The sequence below is a fragment of the Phoenix dactylifera genome, chromosome 7 (genome assembly GCF_051530095.1).
Source record: "Phoenix dactylifera cultivar Ajwa chromosome 7, Ajwa_hap1_PhDact_Kaust_v1.1, whole genome shotgun sequence".
In the NCBI taxonomy this organism is placed as follows: domain Eukaryota; kingdom Viridiplantae; phylum Streptophyta; class Magnoliopsida; order Arecales; family Arecaceae; genus Phoenix; species Phoenix dactylifera.
Genome location: NC_143196.1, coordinates 22,179,812 through 22,205,078, shown reverse-complemented (window position 1 = coordinate 22,205,078; position 25,267 = coordinate 22,179,812). Strand labels below are relative to the sequence as shown.

At 38.9% G+C, this 25,267-nt stretch overlaps 1 protein-coding gene across 2 annotated transcripts; it reads right to left on the bottom strand.

Annotated features, from left to right (window-relative positions):
* Nucleotides 1–2,598: 2,598 nt before the first annotated feature.
* On the bottom strand, nt 2,599–23,740 carry LOC103718670 (dimethylallyl, adenosine tRNA methylthiotransferase). Of its 2 annotated transcripts, none has more exons than XM_008807592.6 (7): nt 23,136–23,740; nt 22,951–23,039; nt 22,708–22,849; nt 20,692–20,787; nt 20,375–20,497; nt 19,938–20,200; nt 2,599–3,164 (listed from the first exon to the last, which is right to left on the bottom strand). In XM_008807592.6, the coding sequence occupies exons 1-7, from the start codon at nt 23,305–23,307 to the stop codon at nt 3,054–3,056; spliced, it is 996 nt and encodes a 331-aa protein (XP_008805814.2). In that variant the 5' UTR covers nt 23,308–23,740; the 3' UTR covers nt 2,599–3,053. The 2 variants fall into 2 exon arrangements, with proteins under 2 accessions (XP_008805814.2, XP_008805813.2); XM_008807591.6 differs by having other exon boundaries at nt 20,692–20,790; nt 23,136–23,623.
* Nucleotides 23,741–25,267: the final 1,527 nt, after the last annotated feature.

Below are 25,267 nucleotides of genomic sequence, written 5' to 3'. Positions count from 1 at the left end.
GTATTATTCTATAAATATAATATTATAATACGTTATATCATTACATTAATATGTTATGTTAAATAATTTAATAGTATGTTATATTATGGGAAATTAATTTATACTAATAATTATAATATTTTATACCTTTATTATTGTATTATACTATAAATATTATATTATATTACATTACATCATAATACATTAATATGTTATTTTAAATAATTTAATATTATATTATATTATGGAAAATTAATTTATACTAATAATTATAATATTTTATACCTTTATTATTGTACTATACTATAAATATAATATCATAATACGTTATATCATAATACATTAATATGTTATTTTAAATAATTTAATATTATGTTATATTATAATATTAATTTTTACTAATAATTATAATATTTTATACCTTTATTATTGTATTATACTATAAATATTATATTATATTACATTACATCATAATACATTAATATGTTATTTTAAATAATTTAATATTATGTTATATTATGAAAAATTAATTTATACTAATAAATATAATATTTTATGTCTTTATTATTGTATTATACTATAAATATAATATCATAATACGTTATATCATAACACATTAATATGTTTTTTTAAATAATTTAATATTATGTTATATTATGAAAAATTATTTTTTACTAATAATTATAATATTTTATACCTTTATTATTGTATTATACTATAAATATTATATTATATTACATTACATCATAATACATTAATATGTTATTTCAAATAATTTAATATTATGTTATATTATCAAAAATTAATTTACTCTAATAATTATATTACTATTATGCTATATTATAATAATATTATTTTATATTACAATAATATTATACTATATCGTATATTTATGTATTAATATATGTTATGTTTTATTATGTTCTGTTGTATAATACTATGCAATGTCCTTTATGGTAATTTTGTCATACAAAAGTATTTTCTCAGTTTGTTTACCAAACATATGTTGAAGTGTCACAGCACTTTACAAATGTAGTTACCAAACAGCAAACAACTTTTTATAACAGCTCTACTTCCGACAGCTCTACTTCCAATAGCTCTACTACCCACAGCTCCCCAAACAGGGCCCAAGCCTTCATGAGGCACCAGCATAGGCAAGGCCTTTATGAGATGGCCATTGAGGTTGCTACAGGCCTCTTTGGAGGTAACCTAGATCGATCGAGTTTATAGAAGGTCCCAGATCTAGAAGTCTATATATATAGAACACAGATCAGGCCTATGCAAGTTCAGCTTCATTCATTTCCTTCTCTCCGTAATCTTCATTTACGAGCAGCTGATGGAGTCCTCTGGTTCAGATCTCTGGGTAATTGCAGTCATGATTGGAGGATTCGGGCAAAGCTAGTTGCATTGCACCTTGGAGATGATCGTTTGCCAAAGTCACTGAATGGGTAAGTCGCCAATCCCTAAAATGGATGTACTTTATCTGCTGGGTTATGGGTACTAATGGGTATTTTACCAGAGGTTTCTATCAATCTACCCTTGTGTGATTCCTGTTGAATCATATACTCGGGGGGTGGGTGCAGGGCGGACGATTTCCAAACGGACTCCTCATTCATTAGATAGAGAAGATCGAAATCTGAAATTTATGCACGAGAGTACGAATTTGTTCGAGGCAGTATTCCCTGACGCCTCATTCCAAGCATGTCTTTCTAATCTTCCCGTGGTATTTATTTTTAAAACTATTTCAATTAAGTGCAAATATCAGCAAGCTTTTCATATAATTATATATCAATAATCAGTTTGCGTTTGAAGTCGCCATCTAATCTACCGGTACTTAGGTGGTGTTGGTGTGACGTACTCACACGTGGAAGGAGTTGCCACGTTGGTAGAGCTTCTCCACAGGTGAGAGGGTATGAATAAAACTTGTCTGCCTGTATCGAATATTCTCTAGTAGAAGGAATTGGCCACCGAGCACACTATGGCATTGCATGAATATGACCCACTTTTACCTGCCAAGAGCAAGTCTTCAAGCAGGCTATGGAGGATTGTTGCCCATGATCAAACGAAACAACCCATTCAATAGTCGCCGTCTGTTAGTAGAAGGACCTCAAAACGGCAAAGGGCCAGAGAAATTAACAGGGAAGAGGAGAGGGTGGTTCCCCAGCCAAAACTAACTGGCAGTGCAAAACTAGACCTCCTTTGAAAATTCTCTCACAGAAGTAAACGAGTCGTAAACTATAGAACTACACGAATAGGATAAATCGTCATTTTCACTGGCTGCGAGAGCGCAAAAGTAATCTTCTTTAGAGATTCTCACCTGCAGATATTACAGAGTTTTGCATTCTAAAGCTACACAAATTAATGTAATCGTCATTTTCACAAAATTTTCCTAACCGGAATGAGTGCATAGAAAAAGTCAATAGACCTAATGGTAACTATTTCCCCACTTACGCACCTACATGAAATTAACCCTTACACTGCTTTACCTTCTAGCATCACATTTCCTGCTTCCAACCTCATGAGATCTACAATGTTTTAGACTAATTAAGCTACAGATATAAGATCGTTACATATGTGCCCACCTCTCAAATGAAAGAGAAAAAAATGAAGAACATACCGTGAGGTAAATGACTACAAATATTCCATTTCTTGAATGTAAAGCAAGAATATTTCTAGTTTGCAGAGTTCAACGAGGGGATTGGGGATCCCACAACATAAATCTGTGAAACATTTTGGTTAAACATCATGATATCATCTTAAGAAGGTTTATCATTGACATAAGGAATGCAACCCAAAATGTTCTGCTGCTCCAAATGCCTGCATGAGAGGGAAAAGCTTCAGGGTGAAATTTATGTGTCTGCTGAAATTTACAAGAACGGAAAGAATAAAAATACAATAAAAGTTTTTAACAGAGAAAACTCGGCAGGAGGGTGTAATGGACATGTCTCGTTCCGTATCATCATGATGGGCATGGTGATAGTCTACAGATTATGTTGAGATCCACAGCATAATTCACCACCCTGGATCCTCTTACAAGGATCTGCCACTACATTTGCAAAACCATACTGAGGCTGCTATGCCCCAACAACACCTGAGATCCAAGGGACAACTACAGGTGTGTTGGGGTGAGCATCTCTGTATGACTCAGAATACTTGTCTTTGAAGTTTAATCGAGGTTCTTTGGCCTGCATTGACAAAGAGAAATAATTCCCTGATTAGAAGAAAGCAGGATATTTATGTTAGTAGATCAGATTCGTATAGCATTGTCAAGCAACCATGGTAGGTCAACATAATTCCTCCATAAGTTTAGCATTCTAGTACAAAAATACACATTTTTAATTAGTCTATCGATTCAAGATAGCACTAAAATAAATGAGTGCAACAAAAATTACAAGGTGGAGTTCATCTCAAGAAGAATGTATCAAATGTTTGTGCAAATACAATAAGGAATAAAGTATGGCTTTAGAATCTGGAGCAACCTAAACCATTGGACAGGTTGAACCATCAACCACCTGGAATTGTGGTCTAGTAGACCCTTTAAATTATTTCCCACTAACAACCATCTTGTTTTATTAGAATTGTTTGAACTTTGAAGTGCCACTTAAACAAGTGATTCGACCAAACTGTTCCAAGTTTATGTGAACCAGACAATTTAAATTGTATTTAAAAAGTGTTTTCTGGGTATCTATTCAACAGGCTTACTGCCTTTGCATATTAATCCCTATGGACGCCATATTTACATAGTATCTATAAGGATTACATATCTTGAGGTTCACTTAACTAGAATCGAATGGTGTATTCCTTGTAATTTCCTTTGATGGTGTTATTTTTCTGCAGGATGATTTTCCTTGCGGATATTGCACAGTAACCCCCTCATCCTCATCTCACCGGTGACTGGCCGAAGCCCCCCTTCCCTAGAGGTAGGACTCTGGCAACCCCCTTCTACCCCCTTTATCTATCTCTCGTGGAATTGCATAAGAGGGAAACTAGAATGAGCCCGACAAGTAGAATTATGGGTGATAAATGATCTGAACAGCTTGAGCTCTGCTTGGGCTCAACTCGGAAAATTCTGAGTTCAGGCTTGGTTCAAAGCAAAAGGAACCAAGCTTGAATCAGCAATCTAGGCTCGAAATCAATTTCAAGCCTTGACAAAAATAAACCCTGCTCGATCAGGCTCGACTAGATTAGGCTCAAAAATATATGCTATATATCTCAAGTTTAGATAGTGGTTATTAGATCTTAGACTCAATGTTTTAAATCTTGGCAGGATGAGCGGCATCCTAGCCATCCTATCCAATTCTTGTGAGAAAATAGGAATTGGGATAGGGACAAGACCCTCAAACCCACCAACGTAGGACAAGAAGAAGAAAGAGGAAAGAAAGAAAGAAAGGAAAAACAGGAAAGAAGGAAGAATAGAAAGAAACAACAGGAAGAGGAAAGAAAGAAATGAAAGGAGAAAAAAAGAAAGGAAGGGAGGAAGAAGAAAAAGAAAGAACGGAAGGAAAGAAGGAAGAAATGAAAGAAAAATGTAAAGAAACAATGAAAGGAATAAAGGAAAGAAGGGAAAAGAGTACGTATAAGTATGCTTGATGGGGATGACTTGGCAGGATAATGGGGCATCCTGATCTGTGGAAAAACTGCGATGCTCTTATTCCATGGGATGTAAAACCTTGCTTAGATCCAATAGTCTCCAATATTATGGTTGTTTTAAGCTTGCCTATTTATTTGAATTCATTAAATGTTAGTTCAAATTTGAACCAAGCTTCAAATCAACCTAAAATCAAGCTTGAATCAAGCTTTAATTCCAGTTTAAACCTAGCTTTGTTCTAGCTTGAATTGATTTCTAGCTCAAATTAGCATTTTCAAGCTAATCGATTTGGCTCATGTTTAGCACAGTTCAAAATCAGATTCAATGTTTTAAATCAGGGCAGGATGAGGGGCAACCTAGCTATCCTACCCCATTCTTGTGAGAAAAAAGGAATTGGAAAGGGACATGACTCCAAAACCCACTAACGTGGGACAAGAAGAAGGAGGAAAGAACAGAAAAAATGAAAGAAAGGAAGTAAGGAAAGAAAAAGAAAAATGAAAGAAAGGAAGTAAGGAAAGAAAAAGAAAAATGAAGAAAGGAAGGAAGAAAGAAAAGAAAAAAGGGAAAGAAGGAAGAATAGAAAGAAAGAAGAAGAGGAAAGAAAGAAATGAAAGGAGAAAAAAAAAACAAAGGAACAAAGGAAGAAGAAAAGAAAGAAATAAAAGAAAGAAGGAAAAAATGAAAGAAAAATGAAAAGAAACAATGAAAGAAATAAAGGAAAGAAGGGGAGAGAGTACTTATAAGTATGCTCGATAGGGATGACGGTAGGGATGAGGCAGGACAGTACGGCATCCCGATCCATGGAAAAATTGCGATCCTCCTATCCCACAGATTTAAAACCTTGCTTAGATCCAATGGTCTACAATGTTATAGTTGTTTTAAGCTTGCATGTTTATTTGAATTCATTAAATGTTAATTCAAATTTGAACCAAGCTTCAAATCAACCTAAAATCAAGCTTTAATTCACATTTGAACATAGCTTTATTCAAGCTTGAAATAATTTCTAGCTCAAATTAGCATTTTCAAGCTAATCAATTTAGCACATGTTTGCTGAACAGTGTCGAACCAACTGGTTCGGAGCATATCGAACCAAATAGTAGGTTACTGGCACAGTTCATTCCATTGGTTTGAAATGGAAGCCCTACCACGCATGGAGGGAGAGGGAGAAGGAGAGAGAGGAAAAAAGAGAGGGAGGGAGGGAGAAAGAAGAACAAGGAGGGGGAGAGAGAGGGCTAGAAAGCCCTCACTAAAATAGGGATCCCCTATTTCATATTGAAACAAAGGAAATGAAATCACCAAAAAAGAAATCAGGGATCTCCTATTTCGAAACGAAACAAAGGATCCCTCATTTTCTGTTTTGATGAAGGCTTTCGAGCTCTCTCTCTCTCTCTTAGCCTCTCTCTCCCCCTCCCTCGCTATCTCTCCCTATCATTATGCCCAGGAATGGCACGATACAGATTCGTACCATGCCAAATCGATTGTTGGCTGGTACCCCATTCAGTGCCAGTTTGGCGAACTTTGATGATGGCAGAGGGGAAGGTGGTGAGCGAAGGCGAGTCAACAGAGAGTCTAGCAATGGAGGTATTGTGGCTAGGGCAAAAGGTGATGGAGAGTGGGGGTAGTGATGGAGAAGATGGTACCGTAGGGGGTAGCTGCAAGGCTCACTTGCCTCGCCCTCTCTGCCAAGTCTAGCTTCAGTTGGCCTTCATTTCCATCTCCTATTGCACCTCAACAGGTCTCCGACGAGGGCATCATGGAAGGTGTGCCAGGCAAGGAAGGCAGAGAGGGGGAACCAAGTAGGAGGCCAAGCCTTCAGGCATGGAACACACTACAACATCAAAATCAACAGGGCGACGCCCTCCACCAATCTCAAGAAGCTCTACCAGACAAAGCACCTTGAGAATATATATAGGTCCCTTAATCCTCCTCTCCAACCCTCTCTAAAGTGCATTTGCATCATTTCCTGACTCTTGTAACACTTAATGATGGTTTGATTAACTTGCAGATGGAGCTTATAAGGATTAATATGCAAATATGGTCCCAGCAAAATGATATGCAAATACGGAAGATTAGATAGATGGATATGCAAAAGAAACCTACAAAAGATCTTAATTGAATTTGACGGTTACGAGTTTCTCACCTCTCCATGCTCAAGCATTGAATACAAAGATGTACTATTCCTCTGCAATTGTGCAGCCTTAGCTCTAATGATAAATAATAGATCTTGGAGGATCACTAGACCTATTGTGGACCATTCTGGCTACTTCGGACTAGTCCAGATAGGGTCTAAGGGCAAAATCTAAGATCTCCCACATCCACAGCCTACGCGCACATCGAAACTTTGGAAGGGCACAACTTTCACAGTGTCCATTTGGGTTGCCCTTGTTTTTATCAGATTTCGGATGACTCTCTTTTGAGACTAACTAGATTTCCAAAATGCCCAATCAAATCGAATTTTGCCATTTTTGGAAAAGTTTGATAGTTATACCCATGGTATGCTGAACCGGCCCGTACTGGACCAGTTCGGTTCAAGCGTGGAAAATGGTTCCGGCCCTAGAGGAACCGGCACCAAGCGATATCGGCCCAAAACCGGCTTGTACTGGCCCGAAATCAGCCAGTACCGGTTGGTTGGCACTGAATTTTCTTTTTTACCACAGTGCGTGCGCTGTGGCTGATTTGACCACAGTGCGCGAGCTATGTGGCCACAACACTCTGTGTTGTGGCTTTTTGGCCACGCGGAGCGGCCACAGCGCTCCGCGTTGCGGCCTGATTTGACCATAGCGTGGACGTGCTGTGGCTTTTTGGCAATGCGGAGCTCCACGATGTGGTCTGATCTGTGGCCTGGCGAACCAAGGTACCAGTTCAGTATCGGTTCGATTCGGTCTAAACCGGTGCCGAACCGATTCGGTAGCTAATCAGTACCGGTTCGACGTACCTTGGTTATATCTTTTAATCCAAAAAGAATTAGGAATAAACAAAAGGTAAAGTTGATGTAGAAGTCAAGATCTAACGCTATGAGCAGGGTCGGCAGAACCGTCCCGAATCGGGCGGTTCCAACTGTTCCGAGCCGTACTGGTGGCTCACCGGTATGATTCCGACAACGAAAATGAAATCCATTGCCGGAGCCGGAGAAGGAAAGAGCGAGCGGCGGAGGGAGAGAGAGGGTGGGACGCCGGCCTCCGCCATTCTCCCTTCCTTCCCTCTCTCTCCCCCTTCTCTTTTCTTCTCTCACACAATTTGTGTGTCGTCTCCTCCGGCAGTACAGGCCCGACACGGCCCATACCAACTCGTGCCGTCGAAGAACTAGTGCGGTGCCTAGTATTGGTTCCGCCGACCTTGGCTATGAGGATTTTAACTTTCTTATAATTTTTGCACTGGTAACTTGCTATAAAAGTTCTAATCTCTCGACCTCACTAGTATACATATAGACATTGCAATCAGTTTTATTTTCCAATTAATGATAAAAAAGAGGACTTAGAAACCCTACTTTTGCAATTTTCTTTAGTTTCTATTTTTTTTCAAGAGTGAGTCGAGTTGAGCAAATTGAAAAATACTTCTTTCTCTTTTAGATTGGATCAAGTTGATGTCAGACCTTCGATCTTTTTAATTAGTGAGGGCCCTATGTTTTAGCCTAAATCATGGGATGCTGTACTGTATCGAACTGGACGGTATCGGATGTACCGTACTGGTTTGGTACCGATATCGATGGCATGGTCGATACGCCAAAAAAATTCCGTATCATACCATACCAACATTATGCTAGTGTGGCGCCGGAACGGGGTCCAGTACCAATACGGTGAACCTTGGTCCAAATGATGAGCAATACAAGTAGATGAGAGAAACTTTCGATCCTCGAGGTATGTCGAAGGATGAAGGCAATAATGGCTTTCATCTCAGTTATAATGATGCCAAAAGATGTTTCAACTAGGTTGCTCAACCTATAAAGTTTGTCACTTGGTTGTCGCCATCAGCTTCAACACCTGCAACTCCTATTGCAAAATTGTGTCCAACATTTAGATATGATAATCAATCATCCAATGAACAAGATAAGCAACCTATAGCACTCAAATTCCTCTTCATCTTTTCAAAGTCAAAGCTCATATCAATATACATGAATATGATGAAGTTGTCGATGAAAAAAAAAATAGACATTGTTGGGTAACTTGGAGAGCTATTTCACTATTTATGGTTACACTAGCATCAAGAAAGCTGCCTTCACTTGCTTGAAGCTTTCCAGCCATGCCCTTACTTTGGTGGAATTGCTACATGAGAGATTGTTCATGATTTGGCATGGAGGAAATTCAAAACTTTGTTTAAATAGTTCTATCCACTCGGCTACGAGGATCAACAGATTAAGTAGCAGTATCTCTAGCAGAAGTAGATAAATTTGTCTAGGACTACACCAAGCAAGATTCGCCATCTCGGTACCGGACCTAGTATCGGTATCATCCTATTACAGTGTTGCTACGCAGCATGAAATTGCATACTGGTTAGGTACCGGTACGTAACGCTCGGTATGGTATGATATCGATCGATACAACAAACCTTATCACCAAGTTTTACAAAGAGGCTATTTCTTTGAGGATCCCAATTGATGATCATGTATTATTCATGAAATACATTAAATATCTCCATGAGAATATCCGGAAGGAAATGAACATTTACAAAGTTCAGAACATCAACGAAGCTAATGTTTAAGGCCATGGGGATTGCAGAGAATAATAGCCAGGGGATGAGAAAAAGGAAGGTAAATCAAAGAATCAATACATCAGCAATAGCAAACTAGGTGAAAGGGAGTAAGAAACAAAACAACATGATTCAAAAAATTATTGCGACCATTGTGGGACTAGTAGACATACAAAAGACAAGTGCAAGATTTATCCTAAGTTATAGTCTAAGGGAAATAAAACAAAGGAGCCTGAGGGCATGTTATTATTACTTAAAAAAACTTTTATAACTTTTAAAGTAAAAAAGCACTTCTTAAAGATAAATGTTCTATACCATTCTTTGCAAAGTGCTTTAACAAGAAGAAAAGGCAAAAAAGGACTTCTAGGACAAGCTAAAAAATCTAGTGTTGGCACTTTTTCCATCCCATCCGTTTGAGCACCAACGAACTTGGGGTCTTAGAAAACTTGGTTAGCCAAAAAAGGCGCGAAGTCTTCAACAGTGACCGGGTTGGTGTGTATAAGCATGTTGCCGGCATCTGATCAATTGGAAAGATGACGAGGATCAAAGAGAGGATAGAAAAAAGTGTGGATATGGGTACCTTGACCTTCCAGAATTTTCGCCATCGTCACACTATTGCTTGAAGGTGGATAAGGAGTGTAGTGCTAGGTTATGATAGAAGAGTGTAGCACTAGGCTATAGTAAGAGTGTAGCATTAGGTTACGATAAGGATGTAGCACTAAGCTATGGTAAAAAAACTAAGTTACGCCTACTCGTAGAATAAAAGATAGAATAAAACTAAGATAAAGATGCATTGGAATGATTGTCAAAGGATTCTTACAAAGTATAATTCTAATTATTTATATTACAAGACAATTACAACCTACTCTAATGGTTGCTACCTATATCTGGTCTCCACTTCTAGTGGTTCTGATAACCAAGATCCGCCGTACCAGTACTGGTCGGCGTACTGGTGGCGGCCCGGACCGATACGTACTGGTCCGGTCCGGTCCGTACCGGTCCCGTACCGGCTCCGTACCGGTACAGCAGTCGTACCGACCAGCTTTTCAATAAAAACTTTCGGTACCGGATTCCACGCTGATCCGATATCGATCCTAGCCCGGATCAGTTCGTAACGGAACCGGTACGGCATACCTTGCTAGTAACTGACATCAGCCGTCCTCCAGTTATGCACATATAATAGCTCAGTTATGGGCCACTATTGCTAAGAGTGGTAGAAAGTGCTACCGCAACTCACATCCCTGATATTGGTAAGATGGGTGTCATTAATTAGTTCTTCCACTTGTTCTTGCTAGTATGCCATATAGCCCACTATTCTATGCATGGTAGGTAGTGCTACCCCTCTTCTTACGTCATGGGTGGTGGGAAGATGGATACCACTACTCATTATAGACACTTGTCATTTCTATTGTGTGCCACATAGGCCTTTTTTGCTATGCATAATAGATAGTTTGATCGCTGGCCAACCACCATTCTTAAACTCCACTCTACTAAGACATCATCATAGGCTAATAACTCTTGCCATGGATTGCCGAACCGGGCCGAATTGCTCGATTCCACCCATATCGAGCTACCCGATGGGAATCCAGTTTGGTTCAGCCTCCGTTTTCGGTTCCGGCCCCGAACCAGCCGGAATCGGTCCTAAACAGACCAGAACCGGACGAAAAAGTCGGAACCGGACGAAAAAGTCCGAACCGGACCTTATCGATGTGAACCGGCTGAAACCATCCGGAATTGGCCGGTTCCGTTCCAACTCAGTGCGAACCAGTCAGTTCGCACCGAGTTGATTCAGTTCTGAACCGGACCCCTCTCTCTCCCTTTGTGTCCTGTTATAATGTTGTTGGAAAGGCCCGAGAAGACCTTCCCAACAACATTAGTAAACAAGGAACCAAGGTTCCACCATTTTCTTCCCACCAGGTCTAAAATCACACTAATTCAGCACTTCAGAAGAAAGATCCAAGTTTGAATAAAGTGTGCTTCCTCTTTTCTATCTTATTCCATCATTTTTTTGGGGGCTTAAAAAAATAGCTCAAAAATTGCAAATTAAGAAATAATCATGCCAACATTTTCGATTTGGGATTGATTTTATTATATGTTGCAAATCTATGGACGATCTACATGATGACATAAAAAATTTTAATTTTCGGATCATATATAATTTTTAAAAATTAAAAATATATTTTCAGATTAAAAAATAAATAAATAAATAAATAAATAAGACTGTAAAATAAAAAGCATATTTAGGGGCATGCTAGCTACTCTCCAACAAAATTTGGTGTATATTCATCAAGTTTTGATGCGACAATGACCTAGGCTTAAACAACACCAAACACACCTTAAGAAGAAAGGGAAGACAACCCTTAACATGACTCAAAATTGGAAACTAGAGAAACCTGATCTCTAAAAGTTTGATTTGGAAGCTGGGCATGCAGACTGCCTCATATCCATGACCCTACCCTCTCGGCTGGATACAGAAGGATGTTGAACTAAATATCACCAAGGAATGTACCTCTAAATTTATTACAACGGAAAGGTACATTGACAAGGTGATGAGTTAAGTTGTTCCCCTGGATGTATGCTATGTCATCCTTAGGAGCCCTTGTTTATGGGATCAAGATGCAATATTTTAAATGCTGTAGCAAAAATATTGACTCGTGAAGGATGGGAACAAGTTCATGATTAATGCTGCCAGGACACAAGAAAATATTGACCTTATCACTGCAGTTCAAGCGAACAGTGTAGTCGATGCCTGCAAGAAGTTCGTGTTACTGATCCTGAGAGACCAATGCTGCTCAGTACAATCTACTGCCATTAGGGAGACCTTGAGTTCCATCCAAAAAATTGATGTCAAGTGGTGCTGAAAAATTATATGGATCTCTTCCAAGAAATGAAGGGGCTGCTACCCAGAAGTGTAATTGAGCATGAGATTTAGCAACTTGATGATGCTTTCCTACTCAACGTAAGTCTTGCAACTCAGTCATAGAGAACAAGGAGATTAAGAGGCAAGTCAGTTAGCTCCTAGACTAAGGCCTGATCAAGCCTAGTAGCTCACCAAATGGATCACCAGAGGTACAACTACCACTAATTATAGCACACTTGCATAGTTTGACGAAGGCCAATCATAAGTCCAAGTGGTCCAAGAAGCATGAAGATGTCTTCCAGCTTCTGAATAGATAATTGTTAGGCACCAATCCTTGCATTGCCAAATCCGCAGGCCCTTCAAGATCAAATCTGATTCATCAAGGTATCACACAGGTAGCCATCCTTATGCAGAATGGGAAATATCCTCATACATGATAGGACACTAGTAGAGTACCAATTGGAGATGTTCCAAGGGGCGTAGCTTAACTACCTACAAATGATAAGGAGCTGTATGCACTGCATCAGGTGGTGAAGCATTAGCATTGGTATTTGCTGGCAAGGAGACCATCATGCACATAGACCACAAGCCATTTCGGTTCCTTCAACATAGTCCAAGTTGCAACAAGCTCAGTAGATGCCTTATCCATAGTAGTTGAACCTAGTAATAAGTACAAGAAAGGGGCTATGGAAGACTGATTTGCCATCCAGGCATCCATCAACTACGACCAGTTGGCTGCCATGCAGATTTATCCACTCTATCATGAAAAGTACAGTGACTTGTATGCAAGAGATCCATTTTTGGAAAGGATGGAGAAATCAAAGAAAGGCCAACCAACAGAATTTACTTTGAAGGATGGGCTACCATACAGAGTATGCTCATATGTCCCTTAGGTTGCTGATTGAGTATATTAGATTAGTGAGGCTAAAATGTCTAAGTTTACAGGACAATTTGGAGTGAAGACTCTACTAAACCTGATAAGATACATCTATCGGCCCAAGATGTAGCCTAATTCATCAAGAATTTTGTACTATGCAGCACATCAAAGCCCTCTGTTAGAAAACTGGGACTATATACACCAGCACCAATTCCTAGTATCCCTTGAGAAGTGTTTTGATGGATTTCCACAAGGACAGTCAATGATGAGACACGACCACAACTACTTGTTTATGGTGTTCAAATGTTTTAGAAAGATGTCTGCCTAATACCCTGCGAGGAGAACATCATAAGATAAGCAGCTAGGTTATTCTTTCAGTATATTTGAAAAATTTTGTTAATACCTTCTTCCAATTTTTTAGATCAAGACAACTATTTTCTTAGCATTTTCTAGAGATTGTTATGGGAGATGGACACCAAATTGAAGAGGAGCACTACCTTCCACTTATAGATAAATGGACTAGCAAAGGTTGTGACTAGCAAAGGAGCACTAACTTCTTCAAGTCTATAGTTCGAAGCATCCAAAAACTTGGTATAATGACCTAAGACCTCAAGACCTACCTAGCACATGTGCTTGCATAGGTCCTCACATACTCCTCCCCTCCCATTTAAGCTTTGGAATCCTGGCCGGCCTAAGGTTTCCATCTCAAACACAATCACTCACCATGATTGGCTTGTAGTGAGCCCCAAAATGCCTGTGCTGCAATGTCCGCTAATCTACATGGGTATGGGCCAGGTCTGCTTTGATTCATTTGTAATGGTCCAAGACTTCACCTAAAAAGGCTATCCAAGAAGCTGTATTTTAGGTTTCTTGGCTGTATACCTCTAAGTGCACAACCAATGTGGGACTAAACAAATGCCAGTATAGGTCTTCGCACTTGGGATGATAGTTTGACCTAACTTCAATTTGCCTATTATAGAACTATTTATGGTTCTACCTAGAAGACACCTTTGAGGCTTATTTAGGTTATCTGTCCATTCAACCTAAAGTTCATGGTTAGTGTTGAGCCAAAGAGCAGCAAGCAAGGAGTAAGGCACGAGCTCAAAGATTTCTTGAGAACATCATAAAAAGTGTATTAGGAGGTTTAGGCTCACTACACATATCACAACAAGACATGCAAGGAAATGACAAGCGTCGAGTGAAGTGCAACTTCCAAGAGGGGGAGCTTGTCTAGCTTCACCTAGATCAAGAGAGATTGAAGGGTGAATAGAAAAAGTTGAAAGCACTAAGTTATCCCTTCAAAATTCTGAAGATTGAGAAGAATGCTTCAAGCTTGATTTGGCAGCTTACATGGAGACAAACTTGATCATCAAGGCTGAGGACCTACATCTGTTTGAGCCAATGTATGGGGTCCGAACCAGCATCCGTACAGGTTGGCCGGCGGTATAGTATGGTATCGTGCCATGCTGTTCCGATGTGTACTGACAAAGGAATACCAGAGAGGGAGGGGAAGAGGGAGGAGAGAGAAGAAAAGACAGAGGGATCGAGGGAGAGAGAAGTTGAGAGAGGCGGAGAGCCGGAAGCCCTTTTCGGCCCTCTTCCGTATGGGGGTTCCCCCATTTGAACAAAACAGGAGAGTACTTTTTTATTTTCGCAATTTAAACTACAGTCTGCAACATGGTTTGTCGTACCGATCAGTATGGGTCGGTACGGGCTGGTACGTACTGGTACTGGACAGAACCGGTACGGCACAGCTATATTTTTCGGTTCCAACTATTCGCAACCCATACCGACCGGTACCGGCCCGTACCGACCGGCCTGTACTGATCTCAAATTTTTTTTGGCTTTTGGCTCGAACCAGCTGAATCGGTACGGTACGAGTTCGGTTCGGTATGGTGCCGGTACAGTCGGTACAGTGGACCTTGCCACTCTACAACCCCCCCCCCTCCAGTTTAAATCGTGAAAATAAAAACAACACTTTTGTTTCGTTTGAAATAGACGATCTCATGGAGGGCCGACGAGGGCTTTTGGGCCTCCTCCACCTCTCTTGGCTTCTCTCTCCATCTCCCTCTCCCTCCCTCCCTCCCTCCCTTTCACTCTTTTCCTCTCTCCCCCCTCTCCTTGTTTCACCAGATTTCTCAAACCATGGGGCGGAATCGTGCCGGTCCGCCCCTGGTATGGCTTGGTATGCCCAGAATCGGGCAATTCGGAGCAGTACAACATTCCTTGGTTTGAACCTTCTATGCTAGATGAAGACCAACGTCATGAACTAGTGCTATGAACCACTTTAGCCACTTTGGGCAAGTCTAACCAAGGTTGGGAGCAAAATCCACCACATTTAAGGCCTATTTCTTTAGGGGGGCGGCAACTTTACATACTTTGTTTTTTTGAGGTGTATTTTTTAATCAAGCAACTTTCAAAATTTACAATGTGACAATCAGCCAACAGGCCTGTCGAGCTTTGAATGACCCCCCGTTTCTAGATTATTTCGGCATTTGAAATGACCAATTAAACCGAATTTTGTCATTTTTGAACACTTTTGATTGAAGCATATCTTTCAATTCGGAAAACTTTAAGTGGCATAAGTGCATAACAAAAGGCAAAGTTGATATAAAAGAAAAGATCTAGCTCCAGGAGAATTTTAGATTTTTCATAATATTTCTTACTGCTTGCTATTTTAGGAAAATTCTAGCCTCTTTTAAACTAGAAAGGAGTCTAACATGGATTTAGGGACTAGAACCTTTCTAGTATATAGAGGCATTGTAATTGCATATATTATCAATTAGTGAAAAATGGGATTTAGAACCTCCACAATTCTCTTTATTTTTCTTATTTTCTAAAAGAATCCAAGTTGAGTGATTGAAGGAATTACTTCCCTCTTTGACCGGATCAATGATAGATGGTGGCCTCTAGGCATGGCCTCTATCCTAGTACTTTCAAAATTTCTTTTACCCTAGGCTTCTTCCCTTCCCTCCAACCCCTTTCCCTCTTTCCCTTTTCACTCCCTTTCACTCCTTCTATTCCTTCAGTCAAGTTCTCTATTTCTTTGTGTGTTTGTTTGTCCCCCAAAACATAGCCAAATGCAAGAGAGGGCTTGTTTAGGAGTAGTTTTCCTTACAACCAGGTTTAATAATTTTAACCCATTTCCACTACTAAAAATTGAGAAGAACATAATTTTGATAGTCTAAATTAAGAGCTATGCCAAAAAAACTAACAAATTTCTAGTTGTGGGGGAACTAATGAATCATTTATTTAAATCTACTATTAGAATCATCTTAAATCTATGTTATTGTATTCATATAATGATACCATTCTACATTCAAGAAAACTTATTCTCAAGAAAAAGGACTTATTCTAGCTAAATGGGGATTTTTTGTTTTTCTATTTTTGTCACTTGATAAAAGCTGAAAATACGTGCAATGAGATCATGATACCACTAGATTGGAAGCTCTTATGACAGTGCTTAAAAAACTTAGCCTTTTAGATATTTTATTTATAATTTTCATTTTAATGTTTTTCATTTGTAATTAATAACAATCAATATATTTATTGTCCTTGCCATGGTTCATTTGCAGTGGAACTAGCAGTTGAACCAATCACTCATAGAGGGCCAATTTCATGAGTTAATCAGACTTTTATAACATGAGACCAAGTAGGCCTACAAATAGGCTAGGTTGACCATACCTAATTAGATTTTTTTGCAGACTTGTAGGATCGGTTTGGGTCAGAAAAATGGCTTTTTTTGAAAGTGAGAAAGATCTAGATCACACAAAACAGCAACCATGGCCTAGCATATGCACCAAGCAACTCTAGCGTGGCACAAAAATTGGTGACCTAATGCCATATCCAAGTCAATCCTTAAATCTAAAACTTTGGTAAGTAGAGATTCTTAGATAAAAAAAATCAGTATATGATGTTACTGAAATTGTTTATTTTTTCCACTCAATTCATGTTATCCTCCAAAATATATAAATTATGGCTGCAAAGTATTTGTAGTGGTGTAGATCATGATCAATGGTGTGGATCTACAATTTGGATGACCCATCACTCGATTTTAAATCCTTTTAACAAATATTTAACTACATATATATAAAGGTTCACCAAACCGATACCGAGGATCGTATTGACTGGCAATTAGTTTGGCATGGTACTAGCACGTATTACATCGAGCTGAGGTGCATCGGAGATGAAATATCAGAAGAAGAGAAGGGGAGAGAGGGAGAAACCCTAACCTTATCCCTAATCCTAGAAGGAGAACTAGGGAGAGAGGGAGAAGAGGAAGATGGGGGGAGAGAGAGGCATACTGAGGAGAGGTGACAGCAACGATATCGGTGTTAGCATTGACCAAGGGCTCGAGAATTGTGCTAAATAAAGGGAGAGGGTATCAGCATCAATCAAGGGGAGACAATCTGAACAATCGATCAAGGGAGAGGGCATCAACACCGGCATCGATCAACATATATCACCAAGAGAGAGAGAGATCTGATAGAGAGAACCAAGGGAGAGGGAGAGCCAGAGAGAAGCTTCAAGAGATTGCTTGATGCTCTTATATAAAGAAAAGAAAAAAGGGACTAGATCAAATCGAATAGCCGAACCGTGTCGGTTACCAACAATCAAATTCGGTACATCTCGAATCGTCTGGTTCGGCACGGTTCAGTGAACCTTTATATATGTATGTATGTATGATTCGTTGTATCGGTGTGTATCGTGCCATATCGGTGTATACTACCCCGTATTAGGTGTGTCAAACCAACTCCTTTACTGAGCGTATTGAAACCATACCAGTATCGTACCAGTACAAGGTTTAGCACCATGATGGTGAACCTTGCCTATAGATGTATATATATGTACACGTATGTATGCATGAATTCAACATATATATATATATATATATATATATATATATATGTACATGCATATATTTATATGTGTACATATTTCTTTGGAATAAATCTGATTGGGCTGAAATTCAGAATTCATCATTAAGGATTCAATTAATGGATGATTAAATACATGCTCAAATTTATATTGGCTGAATTTAAGTTTTTCAACCAATCAAATAGACACATGATTCGCATGGATCAATGTATGACAAAATTAGGCTTGATCAAATAATAAACAAGCTGAGCTAGATCTCAAGTTTAATTAATGTCAAGATGATCTTGATTAGCCCTATGCTCAATCAAGCTGAGTTTTGCCACACCACCTTGTTATCATGGTATGTTGAACCAGCCCGTACCGGCTGGTTCAGCACGTACCATACCGGTCAGGGACTAGACCGGTATGGTACGGCAGTGAAAAATGGTTCTAGCTCCATAGGGGTCAGAACCGAGTGGTACGGAGGTGTACCAGTGCGAACCGGACTGGTTCCCACCGGTACAAACCTGGTATCGTTTTGTACGTGTGTTCTGTGGCATTTTCTTTTCTGGCATTGTCCACAGCGCGCCATGTACGTTGTTGTCGGTTCGGTATTGGTTCGACCGGTACTGAACCGGTCCAGTAGGCGACCGGTACGCCTACCGATACCGGTTCGGCATATCTTGCTTGTTACAGAATGGGCTGGAACCTGTCTAAAATGATGACCCAAAAGAAAACCTAGTCAGCTCCTGGTCATGATTGTGTCGGTCTGAACCTAGTTTGCTTGCAGGCCTAGAGGGCTAGAACTAAGAAGAAAGATAGCATCAGACAAAGGCATCCTTTGACTAGAATAAAAGGAAAGAATAAAAGAATAAAATAAGAATTCTTTTTCTTAGGTTTTAGTCGTGGCATTTACTACCACATGGGGGTTATTTTTCCCTTTCGTTGCGTATGTAGGCCATACAATGTTGATTTTTCAGTAGTTTTTCTTTATTTTCCTTGAGTTGGGAGAGGAAGATAGATGATAAACATAATTCTTAATAGGCCAAGACTTCCAAAATAGGCTTATTTCAATTCTTTCTGAAAAGACTAATGCGAACAATTCATTAGAAGGCATCGCTATTAAGACAATGATATCATCTTTTATATAAAATAAACACAGCATTCAGTAACAGCACGGTCATTTAAATGAATAATTACTTAACCTCAAGAATATAAGAAAGAAATTCCCAAATTCAATATACTTGTGAATCTACTAGACACTGAAAAGCTTCGCAAATTCTAAATATTAAAATTTTGAACTACTAAAGTTGAATAAGTAAATAATATATATATATATATATATATATATATATATATATATATATATATATATATGTATGTATATATGTTCACAATACAAAATACTGTTGTACTGATTTCTACTGATATGCAATATTAGCTTCAACCAAAAACTATCAAAACTAACAAATAAAGGGCCAACATATGAAATAATACTCTAAATGTTGTTTAATAACTTTTCCAAGCTTCTTTTATTTCTCTTCTATGAATTTTCCTGAATTTCATTACTGCAAAATTAGAAGCATGGAGCATAACTGTCGAAAGGCCCAAATATGAAACTTCACCAACTCAACCAAAGCTAAAACAGAATCAAGTTTTAAATCTTGATAGCATTACTAGAAAAAAGTCTTTAATTGTTGGCAAATTTCTAAAGTTACCTTTCAACCATGAAAAATCAAGGTAGCAGTTAATAAACTGGGCATGTTAACTACAAATCTAGATGAATTTTCCCTCTATATTCATCTTCCTTGTACCTATTCTCTTACTTCATGTATCTCATATTTGATAAATATTCATCAGTTCATGGCTTGTCCTTCATTATTGTAGAACATACATACAATTCCCTTGTACTAAAACTAAGCCCCGACTATCTAAAGCAAATCATGCTTATATGTACCTACCATGCTTTATACTAAATTCATCTATGAAGCACCAAAGCACATAACAACCATTTAAAAAAGCATTCTGACCAGATTACATAGTTCTTGGTGTATAAATCAACACTAATACTTCATTAAACAAAATGTTACCTGTTTCAGCCAGCATTCCTGATGTTTGTGTTCATAAATGTCCGGCGAATAGCATCCAAACTCTGATGGGCAATAAACCCATATATTGCACTTCATTTGCCCTGGTTTTGCATGTTTTGCCTGATCTAAGCAAGCCTGACAACAGTCAGCAGCACTTTCTTTATGGTGGGTTAGGCCCCATCTAACAGCAGTGCCATCATAATCAGTATGAAGCTCAGCGTGGCATTCAGGAGGCAGTGGTCGACCTGGAATTATCTCCTCCTCTACAGGAATGGTGCAATAGAAAAATTAATAAACACTATTGTCATCTAGCATTTGGAAATTGTATCTGAGAACTATTCACCCATAAAAAAGTGGCTAAAGGAGTTGTGTACAAAAGCATTGAAACAACAGAAGGAAAAACTTGATTTAAGGACGTGGTTATGAAAAGGATTTACCAAGATCCTGATCATTCTCAGGTTTGTCATTGTTCTCTGTGTTAATAACGTCAGGTGGCAACCAAAGACCAATGTCTTCTAATAGCATAGGCCAATTAGACTCAAAGGCCCTTCGCAGCATCTCTACAATCAACCATGTTCTCTATTTGTTAGAAGTCGTGGCTAAAAAGGAAAAAAAATAAGGAAAAGAAAATGTAAATCTAGGTCGGAACCAATAAAAATAATTTGGTATTCACTTTGAGAATATCAACAACATAGCTAAAAATGCATACATAGCTAAAAAAAAATGCTTATACAGCCAAGTGAAATTTGCTTACTTGCTTCCTGCATCGAGATGCTTGAATTTGACCTAGATTTTGCATATCTTGCTTGTTTAACTTCCTCTAGTTTCTCAACACGCCATAATTCTAGTGCTGCTGCTCACAGATAATCTTCATATTAACTTGCAGGTTACAAGTTGAATGAAACCAAAGAACAAAAATTTGAAAATCTATTGGAATCAATTGAGTAGCAAAATTTTTTATTTTAGTTTTTAAATGATGCATTCAGCTTTAATATTTGCTACAATGTAAATCTCAAGTTACTTATCTCCATGGCAAGCGCATATCCACACTTGGATTTTTGCTGGCACTAAAGTATCATCCATGTTCGAGCAGCTTGAGAGAAACATTGTACCTCTAAATTAAAAGTAGTTTCCCTTTGTATATAATGATGCATTCCATTTTTATGCTTGTTTTCACCACAAAATGAAAAAAAAGCATTCAGGTTCTCTCACAGATTATAAAATTGAAGGTAATCCTAAGAAGCAAAGCTTGGCCAAAAAGGATTCAAAAATCAAACCTCAAATTGTTGGGAGTAGGCTTCATGGCTATGATTTATTTTTTTACTCACACACTGGTCTTTTATATTTGCAATAAAGAAAAACAATGCACTTCGCTCAGATGTCCTCCTCAAATTTACTGTGTAACATGTTGCATAACGTTTAAAACAGAGGGCTCAAATATGAAACCTGGTCCCCGATAAGCTCTCCCATTTTATTCCACCATTCCGTATAAGTAACAATTAAGGAGTTGTAACCTTTAAAAAAAATTCTGAAAATAGGGAATATGACTTCATTAGCAAATGGTATAATCCAGAGAAATATAAGCCTTTTATTGGCAGTCCATAATAATATTGTAAGTTTTAACTTCTAGAACAAGAAATGTGCTAGTTCGGTTGCAATCTGTTTTTGTATCAGACATAAAGAAAAAAGGAAAGAGGGAAGAAGAAGAAGAAAAAGAAGAAGAAGAAGAAATGCGTGCTTCTGTCTATCTTTGTGCGTCAGTGGGAGAGATTTATGCAACCATGTCTTGAGCAACCAATTTTGGAAGGTGGATTTTTGCTTAAGATTCGCCGTACCAGTACTGGACCCCGTACCGGTGCCAGTCATGGTATGTTGTACCAGTCGATACCAAACATACTGTACCAGTACCGATGGATACCGATATCAGTACGCCTGGCGTACTGCACACCGTACCGTACCGACACTTGGTATGCCTATGCTAGTGCGGAACCGGTCTGGGATTCGGTACCGGTACGGCGAACTTTAGGTGCCACACTAGTATAGTATCGATACAGTACGGTATACAGTATGCCTAGCATACCGAGTGCAATTTTTCCGATTGACATGTCAATGAAAGCTTTATCTATAGAATAGTCAAATAAATGGTAACCAGGCTAATCTGCTTCAATATCTGTCCGTGAAGTTAAAGAGTCATGGCATAAATTGTAAGTTGGTGCCATCAGGCTAAACTGATTAATATATGCTTGGAACTAGCAGTATGCTTTCAGCCAAATTGGACTGACACATACATAAAAGAGACAAAAACCTAGAACCCAAATAAAACAGAGAAAAGGAGTTGCAAGAAGAAAAGTTCAAGTGCTATAGCTGGTGTAATGGAAGATTTCCCAACGCTTCATGCAAACCGACACTATATTATGCCCAAGAGAGGAGCAATGGAAAAGTCAAACATCAGCCGAGTAATTTTCTTTTTTTTTTCTTTTGGTTGACATTTCTGAGTTACTAAATCATGGCTGGCTCAATATCCATTTATAATATTTTGACTAACTTAAGAAAAGTATACTCTTTTCAAGCCTATGTTTTGACTAAAAACAGACATAACAGACTAGTAAACATTTGTAAAACTAAACCTCCTAAAATGACACCTCAGTCCTCATGATATTCGCAATCAAACATGGGGTGGAAGGAACTAAAATAAATCAAGCAAGTATAAACAACAACCCAATGATGAAATCACAAGTCACTACAAATGAATCCTATGCCTCCTACCCACCTCGCTGTTCAGTCACATTAGCATTACTGCCCAGATCTTTTAACCTTTGCAGAATCTCATTGGCCAGCTTCTGCTTCAAGGGCTGCGGCAACTTCGACCTCCTCTTCTCTTCTCTAGCGAATTCCTTTCTCAGTTTTTTCACCTTTTCTCATTCCAAAACAGAACTACATCACCAGATCTATAAAAAAAAGCACAAACGTAGAAAGAAAGAAAAATGGAAAAGGGAGAGAAGTGGATTGTTACCACTTTGACAAGCTCGAGAGGCTCCGAAGCTTTCCGAACACGAATCGACTCTTCGGTTCTCTTAATCTGATCTTCTGTTTGCTTCCCATCTTAATATAACCCAAACAAAACCACATAAATCCAGCAGAAATCAAGAACGCGGAACGACATTTCGGCAATGAACAAGAAAGGCGCCGCCTTTTCACCTGAAAACGGATTGTAATCGGAGCCGGAGGTGGAATCGAGGCGGAAGGAGGTGTAGAAATAGCGCAGCAGGAAGAGAGCCACCACGAGATTCATGCAGCAGATGGCAACGGTGATCCGCTTAAAGGAGCAACATCTCCCCGCGCTACCTATCTCCACCGCGCCCCTCGCCATCCCGCCGCCGCCGCCCTCTGCTCCTCGTCCTCCTCCTCGCCGGGAGCGCCGTCGGCTTCATGTCATCGTCGACAATCCAGTCGCCCTCTTCGGCTCGCGAGCAAGATCGGAGTGCCGGGATTCGACAACCTTTTTCTCGTTTCTTTCTTGAGGCTTCAGCAACCGACGGGATTAAAGAAGGGGGGATTAAACGGAATAACGATGCGAACTGGGATTCGGAGGATTTATGCTGTCGGAGGCTTGAAGATGCTCATCGGCGGGGACAGGACCTCGGCGGCGGCAGCTGGTTGCCGAGCTACTAAGAAATGCATCCTTCGTTATGGTCATCCTCGGAGTAGGATAAGAGTTCGATGTGCATGAGGCGTTGAGTTCATCGGACGGCTGCATGGGATTGGGGTAGTGAGAGGGAGCGAGGGACACGCTACTATGTACTGCTCCGAGGAGAAGCATAACAAGAAGGAATAAGAAATTCCGGTCGGTGGATGTGGTCTAAAATGTGCTTGCGTGGGAGTCCTTCATTGGTCGATCCTCCTAGAAAGGTGGGGCCGGCGGGCGTGGATGAAAAGCCGGATGGTGAAACAAAATTAATCAATTAACCGGGATAGCGGCATGGCGACAGCCCTCACACTGGTGGGACCCATTTCATTCTTTTGTTTTTTCTTATTTTCTGCTGATTATGTGCAACCGGGACGGTAGAATTATCAGTTTTTGCAGCTAAAGGCTCTGAACTTTGCACCAGTGGTGATAATTTTGGACCCAAGGTCGAAAGCATCATCCCGTCCACCATCTAACCCCCCATCTACCAAAAAAAAAAAAGCAACGATTACTATAGGTTCTGGTGTATCTTTTGAAAGGATGATTGATCTTTTTCCATAATGTCGAAGTTGGTGTGATGCCGATGATTAGGTCGTGCCTTATATAAATATCTAAGCATATCAATTTTGTCATTCATCCATTGATCTCAAAGGGAAAGATGAATTCTACTTTTGCACGAAAGATCCAACTTATGTCTAATTATTTGATTCAGATTATATATTGAAATTGGGTTGGGTACCAGTTAGCTTAAACTAATATAATTATAAATAGATTAGGCATGCATTTGACCATAAATTAAACAAATATTTGAAGTTAAGTTTTAAATTTTTAAAATAGTGGTAATTGGAAAATGGGCCTCGGTAAAATCAAAATTAAGTTGGATGGTTAGAAAATTACTAGTCCAGAGAATGAAAATATGAAAAAGGATTGAAGAAAGGAAGTGTCTAAGATTTTATAATGTTTTCTTCCATACTTTGTATTTTTGTCCTTACTTTCCTACTTTCAATGGATGCTAAGCATCACTTTCTGACCATATTTTATAATCATTTCTCAAGCATATAATTGATAGTTAAGTGCTTATTGGGTTGGGTGGGTACTATGAATCAATATTAATTAAGTGGATATGGTTTGGGTTCATATTTTTGAACATGATTAAAATGAATAGGGTGTGGAGTTAAAGGTGTTCTGACCTAACTCAAATTTGATCTAACCCAACCTAAATCCAACCCAATTTATTGTTGTCCTTATGCATATGATTCAATCCTGGAAAATAATGCCACGTTAGTGGGATAAACAATGGAAACCAAAATAACCATGGTCTACGAAAACATAGTCATGTTTAGAATAACATGTCACTTATTCAGCCTCATCCAACAACCTAACACATGTAATGATCTATAGTTGCAGAACAAGTTGGGGGAAGGATATCCTTTGTACTGTTGAGTGAACACGCCTATTCCTTGGAATGCGCGTGTTTTAATATTTGGGTGATGAATACGTGCATAAGATAGGTAGAGGAATAAGTTATATTTAAACTTTATGGTAGTTTGAATTTTATTATAAAGACCAAATTGTTTTTTAACTTTTTGAGTATTTATAAAGTGGATAGGAGCAAACTGGCAGCCAGAAAAAGACTTATTCCATA

Excerpts from the sequence above, each read along its gene's own strand:
- LOC103718670 (XM_008807591.6), bottom strand. The coding sequence starts at position 23,307 with ATGGCGAGGGGCGCGGTGGAGATAGGTAGCGCGGGGAGATGTTGCTCC. Across the intron at positions 23,040-23,135 it reads CGATTACAATCCGTTTTCAG|ATGGGAAGCAAACAGAAGAT; the intron begins GTGAAAAGGCGG and ends GGTTATATTAAG. Across the intron at positions 20,201-20,374 it reads TGAGAATGATCAGGATCTTG|AGGAGGAGATAATTCCAGGT; the intron begins GTAAATCCTTTT and ends CCATTCCTGTAG.